This window comes from Epinephelus fuscoguttatus, linkage group LG14, assembly GCF_011397635.1.
Source record: "Epinephelus fuscoguttatus linkage group LG14, E.fuscoguttatus.final_Chr_v1".
NCBI lineage: Eukaryota > Metazoa > Chordata > Actinopteri > Perciformes > Serranidae > Epinephelus > Epinephelus fuscoguttatus.
In genome coordinates this window covers 3,859,619-3,872,297 of record NC_064765.1, presented here as the reverse complement: position 1 = coordinate 3,872,297, position 12,679 = coordinate 3,859,619, and the positions used below count along the sequence as shown (strand labels likewise).

General features: G+C 42.6%; 1 protein-coding gene across 1 annotated transcript in view; it reads right to left on the bottom strand.

Annotated features, from left to right (window-relative positions):
• prkd1 (protein kinase D1) overlaps nt 1–11,693 on the bottom strand; it is a 79,247-nt gene extending 67,554 nt beyond the window's left edge. The window contains exon 1 of the mRNA XM_049596164.1: nt 11,062–11,693. Within this exon, the coding sequence (XP_049452121.1) occupies nt 11,062–11,307 (246 nt within the window). The 5' untranslated portion in view covers nt 11,308–11,693. The remainder of the gene's footprint in view (nt 1–11,061) is intronic.
• Nucleotides 11,694–12,679: the final 986 nt, after the last annotated feature.

Here is a 12,679-nt window from a genome sequence, read left to right as displayed (position 1 = left end):
TAAACTGGCTAACTGTAGATAAAGTAGTTGGGACAAGTACTTTTATTTTGATAAAACTTTTACTTGAGTAAACTTTCAAATACAGAACCTCTGATTTTAATCAAGTATTTTAACACTGTTGTATTGGTACTTTTACTTAAGTAAATGATCTGACCTCTTCCTTCTCTGACACTATCTGCCCAGTGTAACATTAGCATTTTAGATAGAAGAGTAAAAGACGTAAATCTGAAAATATCTCTCCTGACACTAAATCAAAATGACGTGTAATGATGTTCTAAATTCTTTTATTTTACAAAAATAACATAATGTACCTCAAATTACAAAAGGCTAAATGACGGTCAGCGAGGTTAGCATTATCATATATTTCCACTTCATAAATACTGCTAACAAACAAATATTTCTCTGTGTGTGCATACATCAATATAACAGTGTAACAGCTACATTTATAAAAGATCAGTGTTAAGTCTCATGTTGCTTTGCCCTCACAAGTGGCAGTTATGATAATACAATTTTAATTACACCCAAACTAAGAACATGTTGGTCTGTCTCTCTGTAATGTCTGACTTCCTGTGTGTATGCTCACTGGTTTCTACTGAACATTTTAAAAACATGAATATATAGTGATAGAGCGGTATGGCACAGAGGAAGAAGATATAATCAGGATGTAGATACACACACTATATTTGTCTGTAGATACATGCAGTGTTGGTTTGAGTCTGAACACGTTGACAAAAATAAAAATGTCAACAGATTTTAAGGAGAGAAGGTAAAGACAAGACACGGAGACGGAACGAGAGAAACTGAGATGAATAAAGAGACATGAATGGATAAAAAAGTGAGGAGATGAAAGAGAGAGAACAATGACACACACATCTGTTCTGCTTCATTCAGTGTGTGTGTGTGTGTGTGTGTGTGTGTGTCATAATGGCCCTTAGAAGGACACTTCACAGCCGCAATCATCATCAGTTGCCAGGCAACAAGAAGAAACCGCTACCGACAGAAACACAGCACACACAGCTTTATTATTACTGTTAGAGAGTGGCAGAGGGCTGTGTGTGTGTGTGTGTGTGTGTGTGTGTGTGTGTGTGGAAACACAGATGCCAGTGACGGTGTTTGGGTCATTACTGGGAACAAAAGTCCATCTTTACCTCCACAGAGCTGCAGCCCAGCCGTCTGATATCTTCTCTCTCAGAGGTTCATTTCATCAGTGTCACACCTGATTTTCAGCTCAGTCTGTTCAGTTTTAGCGAACGAGAACTGAAGATATTTTAGTCTGGTATGTCCGAGGCAAGGCCGTAGCCATGGAGTCAACACTGTCTGAACACATACAGATATTTTCAAACACAGATCGTTCACTTGCTCTGTTTAAAAAAAAATTGTGTCCACACGAACATCGTTTTACAAACATCTCCATACACACTGCAAATGTTCGCCTGTATTTTCTGTCTTCAGCCGTCTGCCTTTATCACAAAGGTAGGAAAGTGCACAGACACCAACAGTACCTTTCTCAATATGACGACTGAGGATCTCGTCACCATTGATTCCTCTTCCATAAAAGAACCGAGTTATTATTTAACGTTATTTATTTGTGAATAAATCAGCAGAGTAGACGTGTTCAATTCAATATCAATTTTGGAGAAAAAACTGATCGGTCAACAGACAGAGCACATGTCATATGTAAACTATGACATTACGAGATAAAACACAACGTTACCTGTCTGGATGGCATCTCACTCCGCTAACTTCTTGCTTTAGCAATATTAGCTGCTCCGTTTCATGATTTCACGATGTTCGACCGAAAAAACATTCAAACAGGCTGAAATTCAAAAGAGCTGTTCTGTCGGGAGATGCGGCGACTTAAACCAAAGGTGACTAAGAAAAATAATAACATAACATGTAATATGGTAAGCATGAGTAGAGGAAAACTCTGCTAGCCGCTAGGCTAATTTATGCAATGAAAACATGCTTAAACTCATAATGAGTGAGCAGCAAAAAAAGTTGTTTAGTCTCTGAACCTTGACAGTTATCACTGACTCCTTTTTTCTTTTATGGCCAAAAGCAAAACAGAAAAGTTGTGGCAGCGTCTTCTGTAACAACAGATGATATCATCTCATCTCGATCAAGCCCTGAATGGCACCGAATCAAGATCGTATCATGGCAGATTTTGTGATATCAGCAATATCGTATTGTTGTCCAAAAATCTCGTCCAAGAACACATAATTGAAACCACAAAATATCTCCATACTGCTCGTCCGTAGTGATCCAAGTGTCCTGTTTACGTTTTTCCAAACAACTTTTTATGTCGGGGCTTCAGGACACTTGGATCACTACGGACGAGCAGTATGGAGATATTTTGTGTTCTTGGACGTTTGAATCTGGGGCGCCGTCAGCTTCCATTAGGTGGAGTTGTGTTGCTACCTCCTCTCCCCTTGGATCTCTGCAAGTGTCTGCAAGGACTCTAAAACTTCACCTGAGCCTCCCTCGGCATATGGGTGAGTAGATAATGGCTGAATTTTCATTTTTGGGTGCACTATCCCTTTAATATATTTTATAATTACTGCCTTGATCTGAGGGCATTGTTACACCTGAAAGTCTGAACCAAGGTTCATGCTTTTGTACATTTACTTGAACTGCTGGATGTGGAAACAAGAAAAGTGTTTGCTAACACGTTTGACATATCAACTTAAAAGTTACTGACATGTTAATGTTAAGTTCACTACTTGTTTCTGCTGAAAACAAGCAGCCAAATCCAGAGTTTCTAATATCTGGAGGAAAACAGCCAGTGTCTGACGAGACAGTTGTGTTTTAATGTGTTAAAGCTCTGTACAGCCTGATAACAAAGTTAACCATCACCTTTATTGGACAGATCAGCCAATGAGCAAGCAGCTAAAGAAACCAGATGTTTAGTCTCAGCTGTGATTGGACCTCAGATCTGTCAGTCAAACATTTAGAGGACCAGAAACTTTGATCTTTTGTTGAAGAAACAGTTTGAGTTTTTGAAAACCTTTCGGAGCATTTATAAAAAGGCATTTCACACACACGCACACACACACCTCTTGTTAATCAGTTCATTTTGTGCCATTTGAAGTGTTAAGTGTCGCATGTTGTGAGCGATGTCACACAGGTGCGGTGTGTGAACAGGTGTCGCGGTGACCTGCTGTACTTTATATTCCTCTGTAGAATATATAACAACCTGCTAACAAACACTTAATCAACAACCCGTGTGTGTGTGTGTGTGTGTGTGTGTGTGTGTGCATTTGTCTTTGTGTCTGTCGCACAGTGTCAAGCCGTTAGTATCCTGGCTCTCAGGTTTCAGGTGTGTGTGTGTGTGTGTGTGTGTGTGTGTTCAGGTGTAAAAGTCTCACTGTGGGGAAATGAGGTGATTTTCACCTGAAATGAGACGATTAGTGAATCTGAGCAGAGATAATGGACACGTCACACCGTGTGTGTGCATGTGTGTGTGTGTGAGAGAGTGTGTGTCTGTGAGGAAATGTCCACACTAATGTGCAAAAATGTTCCTATTTTAATCTCCATTTGTGGCTCACGTTCACACTAAGCAGATGTTTTTCCACCATTTTCTAATTTGCTCTCCAGAGCAAGTTAGTTTGAAAATGTTGCTTTAATGTTGCATTTCAACACGAGACCAATGGGGTGGTCTACATGAAGGGTTGAAGGGAACTGAAAATCCCTCAGGTTCTGGATACGCATGAAGTGCCACCCCTTGGACACACTGGACACGTTGCCCTGCAGCTTGTCAACAGACAACCATGCAATGTTATTACTATTTTCACTTAAAAAACTTTACTTTACCCATTTCTGCATTAGCTTAAAATCATGTGTGGACAGCCACAGATTAAACTTGATCTCCAGAGCTATGGCTCGCTAGGTGACATTTTGTGGCCATTCGTCCTTATAATGACAGAGCAGGACACATGGGATAGGGCAACAGCAACAAAGTTCTCTCTATAGGTCAAAGGTGAGGAGGGGAGTCGAGCTGCCATAGGAGCAGAGAAAAAGAGCTGCTACAGGAGCCGGTATGTACGAGCAGAGAGGCGTGAAGTGCCGCGGGGGCACCCTAACCCTGATAGCCACCCGCAATAGCCGTAACTAATGGTAGCACGCCTTAAGCAAAAGAGGTTGAATCCTCTATAGACGATGAAACTGTAAAGGGATAGTGCAACCAAAAATGAAAATTCAGCCATTATCTACTCACCCATATGGCGAGGGAGGCTCTGGTGAAGTTTTAGAGTCCTCACATCACTTGCAGAGATCCAAGGGGAGAGGAGGTAGCAACACAACTCCACCTAATGGAGGCTGACGGCGCCCCAGATTCAAACGTCCAAAAACCCATAACTGAAACCACAAAATATCTCCATACTGCTCGTCCGTAGTGATCCAAGTGTCCTGAAGCCCCGACATAAAAAGCTGTTTGGAAAAACGTCATTTGAACTCTGTTTTTAGCCTCATTGTAGCCTGTAGCTCTGACTGCCTCTGTGTAAACCGTGCTCACATGCGTGCGCTTGCGCGAGACCGTGAGACATGGGCACCATGTTCATGTGTGTTCACGTGCTTTCGCTGGTCTCGTGTGCACACGTGAGCGCTGTGCACAGAGAGGAGTTGTGTTGCTACCTCCTCTCCCCTTGGATCTCCGCAAGTGATGTGAGGACTCTAAAACTTCACCTGAGCCTCCCTCGGCATATGGGTGAGTAGATAATGGCTGAATTTCCATTTTTGGGTGCACTATACTTTTAAGATAGGTTTTTTTTAATCATCATTTCAGGTACTTAATTAGCTAGCTGGATAATTTGTTGTTGGAGATAACTGGGCTTTTTTTCATTATGTTGACGTTAGCTCAGCATTTTTACTAGCAAACACATACTGAGAGAGACAAAGACCAAAGATGGGCACAATTGGGTCCCAGTGCTGTGTTTGATGCCTAAAAGCAGCTAACATTAGCATGCCTTCAGCCAGAAGCAAAGAAGTTGCACCCTCCACAAACAACAAAACTTAACACAAGGCACATTTGACATCTTCGGCCAAAAAATGAGGGAGTAAATACCAAACAAAGGTAGCATTGGTTACTGGTACAGAACTTAAGGTACCCATATCAGTTCAAATGTGAAAAGTACCCAACTCTATAGTCTGAGTGGGTGGAAGTTTGCTGCAGAGATCAGCCTCTCATTGGGCAGAACGAGCCACCCGCTGAAGTCCCGCCCTACCACCTCCGGTTGTGTAGCAGTTTTCAACACGTCCTTTACTAACTTTTGCGGTGTATGATCTTGCGGGGATGTAGCCATTTTTCTGCCATGGTTCGCGTCCTGTAGGCGATATTTTTGTGGGCGTGTTACACCAAAACCTGTTTCCCCCGGCAATATTTTTGCAAGTGCACTGTTGCTGTGGCACCGCCCAGAACGATTGTGATTGGTTGAAAGAAATACAAGCAGCCGGGGCATTTTTTTCTCCAATCTCAAAGTGAGAGTCGGCCCAGCCAGACCTTTCTTTTCTTGAGAAAGGTCTGGTGAGCGAGACTACCAACTCTACAATCACAACCCTAACCAAAACCCAATCTCATCCTAATCCCATTCAAATTCCTTCCCTTTCTGTCTGTTCTCTCTTGTACTTCATCAGCATCCTTAGGTAATGAATTAACTAGCTGTTTAACTTGCTGTTGGAATTAACTAGGTCTTTTTTCACTGTCTTCGTTGATGTTGGCTTAGTGTTAGCCAACACTAACTGAGAGAGAGAGAAGAACCAAGGAAAAGTACGGTTGGGTCCTGATACCATGTTTGATGCCTAAAAGCCTCCCATGGTAGCTGCAGCTAATGTTAGCACACCTGTAGCCAGCAGCAAATACGTTGCACCCTCCATAGACAATGAAACTTTATGTTAGGCATATTTGACATCTTTGGCCACAAGTTCCAGGTATAATCGCATCCCTATCCAAAACCCAATCTCATCCAGATTCTTTCTGTTCGTTCCCTATTGTGATCGCGATTCTGTCCCAGTACCATTTCAATCTCATCCAGTTCCCTTCTCGACTTCTCCCAGATTCAGTCAGGATACCATCAGAATACCATTAGGTTCCTGCTTCCTTTATTCCTGATCCTGTTCTAACCTTTCCCCCATTCGGTTCAAATCCCGTCACAGTCTCATCCAGATTCTATCAGGATACCATCCTGATCTTAATCCTGCAGTACCACAACTTTAGTACATTTACTTTTTCATTTACTTTCAACGAAAGCTTTACGCAAACAGAAAAAGTAGAATAAAAATGATTACGAAACAGGTAAATTAATAAATAAATGAATATAATCTCTCCTATAATCTCTCGATTTTGGGACAGATTCAGTGTTGACAGAAAAATCAGATTCGTAAGATCATTATTTGTGTAAATGAGAGCAAAACACACTCACATTCACAAACTCATTGCTCTGCTTGTGTATGTGAGAACATGGACATCTATCACATTCATAAGGACACTGACACTGTCTGTGTGTGTCTGCGCAGTTTAATTGTGAACGCTTGGCAACAGCTTCAGTTCATAAAGCAAAAGCCAGAAAAACAGAGAAACCCCTGCAGAGCGAGCGAACAAAGGCAGAATTCATCCTGTTTCCAACGAGAAGTGACTGAGCCTCCGAGTGAGTCACCACTCTGACTAACACTGGAGCAGATCGCTGATTTCCAGGCTCACATACTGTACACTTTACACATGGAGGGAAACACTGCTAAACACACTGCAAGCCATCAGAGAAATGTGGTGTGTTCATGTGTTCCTGGAGGCTTTGCAAATAAATCTCAAGTCTCCCGTTGATTACACTCTCGCCATCGAGGAGGAATGCTGTCTGTTACATCCTCAATCCACGTATCTAACAGTGTTTTAGAGGAAGTTCGTCTCACCACACACCTTGAACTTAAACTGGTTTTATCATTTTATCAGAAGGGGTAAACAGCAAAGATGCAGGTTTGAATTTATGGTTCGCTAATTAATATCACCACCTCAATGCCAGACGGATGTGCTATGACTGTCTCAAACCTGTTGTACATTGAGGACGTGGTCAAACCATCCACTACAGTCTGCTACCAACAATCAGCACAGAGGACAATGTTGGCATTGTGCGTGTCTGCAAACCACGAATAGGCCTACCCTTCGCTGTAGCCTGACATGCCCTCCCCAGGAATGTAACTACACGTCACAGCGATGCAGGCCCATGAATAGACTTCCTTTTTATTTCTGTAAGCTGGAACCATTTCCCTCAGGCACAACGACACTTTTATTCCTTTTTTTCACAGATAAGAAACAATAAATTGTGAAGACAATAAAGCCTCCACAAAAATAGCCTTTTAAGTCTTGTGTGTGATTTATCCTGGCTTCATATGAGCAGAGGAAAACTCCGCTAGTCGCTAGGCTAATTTATGCAATGGGAAACATCATAGGCTTATGCTAATAATGTTAGCATGTTGTGTATGTGGGAAACGCAGCCCGTTCTCATTCTGACGCCACCTTTCATGGGGGTATGATACTCCACCGAGCAGCATCAGTTTCTTACACAGACGGACAGATCCTTTTGTGGTGTTGTGATACGCTGTCGGAAGGTGTCGGTTCATAACACCTGTCGCAGCAGTATGAGGACACTATCGGCAGACTACTCCGTTTGTATTCGTCAAGTCAGCTAAGTCATCAAATACTGCTGCTTCGGGGTCAGACACCTAAAGCCATAAGCCACCTTTTGCAGGGGTATGATTCACCACAGGCAGCGTCAGTTTCTTAAGCCGTCGGACAGAACCTTTTTACATTGTTATGATTAGGGCTGGCCCAAAAAATTTGAAGCTTCGAAGCTTCGTTTGATGGCACGGGATTCGATTGTGAAAAAATATTTTTGAAGCTTCGACGCTTTTTTTTTCGTTTTTTGGGGGGGAGGCCATAAACACAACACTAACCCCCACCAGTCTAATACTGACAACGAGTGCACTCAGAGCTGGCAGGCATGTCCAAGAGGTCATCAGATGTGCGGTTGCACTTCAAAATATGCCCCGACAACCCCCAGAAAGCAGAGTGCCAGATTTGCCAAAAGCAACTGGCATATCACAACAAATTTGGGAAATCACTTGAAAACGGTAAGTAGTAACTAGCAGGCCTAATGTGCATTTTCCAGTTCCACCGGTCCGCTCTGAGTCTGGTGTCAGAGACACTTCTGATGCTCTGAGTTGCGCCTCTGTTTGATTGTGCTGCAGTGTGCGCCGAGGGTTTTAATTTAGTGTTCGATCAAAAGTTAAACACTACTTATCACCAACCATTAGTGTTTTTTCATTTGTGAATATTTTAGTTGCTGCAGTATGAGGACACTATTCTTCGTCTATTATTCATCTAAGTCGTCAAATACCGCTGCTTTGTCAGTGATTTCGGTGTCAGACACCAGCAGCGAACGCCACCTTTTGCCCACTGGGCAGCGTCAGTTGTAGCACTGCTTGACAGCATCAGGTTGAAACACTGTCCGTAATGACATAATGTAAGGAGCTGGAACGTCCGAGTATGGTCTGCGGGAGGGGTGGTGGATGGGTCCGTTAAACCTCGGACTTTCACCCAGGAGTCCGGTGTTCACTTCCTGAATAAATGCACAGCCAAACCATGATGTTTTTTTTTGTAAACCTAACCACGTCATCTTGGTTTTTTTGGAGCAGAAAGTGACCATATTTGGGCAAGAGGCTGGAGCTATGGAGGAGTGAAAGGGGACTCTGACGAAGAAGGTGAGGACACTATCAGCTGTCCAGCCCGTTCTTATTCTGAAGTATAAGCTGCTTTGTCACCTTTTGTGGCAGTGTGATACTCCGCTGGGCAGTGTCAGTCTGCTAGCTGCTAGGCTAATTTTTTGTAATGCAGAGTGTCATAGGCTTATTGCTAATACCACTTGCATGTTGTGTATGTGAGAAAACGTGTCCATGAGGGTCCCAGGTCAAACTAAGTGAGGACAGATTGCTTCAGCGGACTGCTGAGGCGGAGGAGAACACGCTAACAGCTAGCATCCAATGGCTACCTTACTTTAGCCTGGCTCACTAGGCTGACGTTATTCATACCGCAAGAGGCGTTCAGACACATATGCAGCATTATCCAGAAAAAACAAACAGCTCCTTAATATCTGAAAACATTCGAATAAGGACGTACAATACTTCCCTCTGCCTCGTCTGTTGTTTTCCATGCAATTATGTAGTAAAGCAGAGAAATAACCAGACAAATAAAACAAAACAAACAATAGAAAACCCACACACTGCATGTCTCCTCTCCAACCTGCAGTCAAACATCACACTGTCGCCAGCAGCACATTCAAAAGCACAACAAGGTGACTCCGTGTTGTCGTCTCATTGTGTTGAAACAAAACATGTCACTTTTTTTAAACCATTATTGGTCTAATCTGCCGAATCTTCACTGATCCTGAGACGTAAAAACACAAACACAAACATTCAGTTTGTTTCTGACACGATTGTGTGGAAACAGCCCAAAGAATTCAAGTTAACTTTCTGTCCGACATTTTTCTTTTCACAACACCAGAAACAGCCTCAGACACCATGTTGAGTAAATGTCTGGTCAATAAAGCGTGATGTAGTGGAGGGGAGTTGGGTCACATGAGGGTCCAGCAGGTCACAAAGGGTTAATGTTGTGTCATTGACTGAGTGTTTCTATAGACGGCATCGCCTGTGGCACCGCACATCATCCATACATGTTATTGAATATTCCTACATGCACACACACACACGTACATACATGTACTGTCCCTGCATGTGGGAAAATGTCAGCTACACGACAGGTTTCAGTGACCAAGTCTGAAAAGATGCCTGTTTGGGGTCGAGTCAAAGCTCTTTGAGGTTGTTTTGAGTCTCTTTGCAGTCGCTTGTGTCTGTTTTTAATCATTTTGCATCTCTTTGAGATCATTTTGTGCCATTTTGTGTCTCTTTGTGGTCGTTTGTATCCCGATGAGGCCACATTGCATCTCTTTGCAGTCTTGGGTCTCTTTGAAGTCATTTTGCTTTTGAGTCTACTTGTGGTCATTTTGTGTCCTTGCAGTCATTTTGCGTCTCTTTGCATTTTGCATTTCTCTTCTGTCATTTTGCATCGCTTCTCCTTCGTTTTGAATCTCTGACATCGTTTTATGTCTCTTTGTGGTCATTTGTGTTGTTTTGCTCATCTTAGGGATTGTTTTGCATCTTTAAGCTTATTCTGTATCTCCTTTAGGTAATTTTGCATCTTGTTAAGGTCATTTTGCATCTCTTTGCTGTCATTTTGCATCTCTGCGGTCATTTTATGTCTATTTGAGGTCATTTTGCATCTCTTTGCTGTCATACTGCGTCATTTTTTGTCTCTTTGCAGTTGGTATGTGTCATTTTGCACCTCTTTGAGGTCACTTTGAGTGAGTTGCAATTTTGAGTTTATTTGCAGTCATTTTTTTGTATCTCTGTGATCATTTTGTGTCTCTTCGCATTTATCTCGTGACACTTTGTGGTCATTTTGCGTGTCTCTGCTGTCGCTTTGTGTCTGCAGTTTAAAGAAGGTTTTTAATAGACTGTGAGTTTACCTGGAAAACTGACAAAATAAAGTTTATTCAAGTCAGGTTCATACAACAAATCCTTAAGTGATGTATTAAATCAAATGGCCACACAAACAAAGTGGGGCCTGTGCGTCCTGCAGATGGGACTGTGTTGAGGCCCCAGGGGCCCCTGAGTACAATAATTGTAAGTTGCTAACTGTATGTTATTTTACTATTTTTTCTTCATTTGATCTGGGCACATACAGCTTACTGACTCTGTGTTCTTTGTTTTTATTTTTTATGTATAATTTTGCAGGTTTGACATTAAACTAAAAGCTTAAAAAATGTGATTAATTTAAAGTTGGAATTTGCCTTTAGTTTTACTGTAAAATATAAATACACATATTGATTCAGCCTTTGATGTATCAATATTTAAAACAAAAAGTTTGCAGCACTTTAACTTTTGAAACTTTTGGCACACCATTAAAACTTGTGCAGGAGTTGCAAAGTGTCTGATGAGGACTGGGTCCACTCTCTCAGTTACCTTCTGGTCCACGATGGAGCACGCCACCTCCCGGACCTGACTGAGGCTGAGCTCTGCGGCGTCCAGCAGCACCGGCTCCCGGCTCAGACCGATCTGGATGTGGAAGGAGATCACATCGCCACCTCCTCCCCCTCCACCACCACCACCACCACCTCCTCCTCCTCCCCCGGTGCCGGTGTTGGTGTTGTTTGTCCCCCCTGAGAACGGGAGCGGGCTGGGCGCACGGATCAGCGGAGGCGCACTCATATGAGCCTTTTCCCCGGTGGTCTCCAACGCTGCCAGGAAACAATTAGGACTCCCGACGTTGATTAAATGACCGCACGGGTGAGTGAATGGGGAGATGAACGGGTCCAGGTGGAGCAGCCAGAGGAGGGAGCTGAAGCTGGAGAGGCGCTCGGACGCACGGAACTCCTGGAAGCGTCAAAAAAGCGCAAAAACAAAGAGTTTCCGACACAAACGACGACTGATTAACTACAAGAGAACTGAGAGGGAAAGCGCAGAAGAGCCGTGAGAAGACAAACAGGGACAGGACGTGGATACAGAGGGAATAAGGAGAGCCATAATGACTACATGACTGGACCACAGAACAGCGTGGAAACCGGTGATGCGGGTGACAGAGCCATGGACGTCAACAGTGGCTGGAGAGGAGGAGGAGGAGGGAGGGGAGGAGGGGAGAGGAGAGAGAAGAGGAGAGGAGAGAGGGAAGCCTCCTGGACTGATGGATGATGGATGCATGACGGGAGAAATGTGCAGACAGAGTTTATTTACAGTCTTTAATTTGAGGAAGTGAGTTTCACTTCATCATGTACAGCCTGATGTTTAAAGATGACGAAGAGTTTTTTCACTTGTTGGATAATCTGTCCAATAAACTGATGATTTTCATAAAGGAAACTTGTTATTAATTCATTCTTTTGATATTTCATGGTTAAATTAAAAGGTTATGACTTTAAAAACTAACAATCCCAAGACGGGATCAGAGCTTTAAACAGGATTTCAGAAGGGAAACTTTTTCTGGTTTGAACTTTTCATATTTTATTTCTAAGGTTTGCTGTGATATTTTCTGCAGGTTTTATTTAAATGCAGCGCTTCTTTTAAGAACATATATTCATTCTGAATAAATACTCAAAACTTGTTTCTATTTCCTCCAATAATTAGTGCCAGATTGCAAAGTTCTTTCATGGAAACTCTTTGGGACATTTCAGCCTCGTGAGAATAATCCTTATCTTTTTATTTCCTCACATGAATCCTGAATCTTTATTTTATTTTGCTGACTTAAAAATGGTCTTAAAATAGTGGATTTAGCCCCAAAATGACCTCACAAAGCTTCTGTCCCTGTCCTCAGTGTCGGCAAAGACCCTGATCTGGACAGAACTGGACAGATAAACCCCCTAAATTAAAAAAAGAAAGAGAAAGTAAGTTGGGACAAGTTTGAGGATGAAGGGATGATAATGAGAACTTAAATCATGGTCAGAAGAAGAGGTGTGTTCACTGATGGATGATGTTTTGTAAACTCCTGACAGTTCTGTCACACAGCGCCACCAGGAGGTTGTTTCTAGCCTGGTTTAATTCAGACAGGTCTGGTGTTGTGTTCACTCGTCGCTCTATTCTTCTGTTAAAG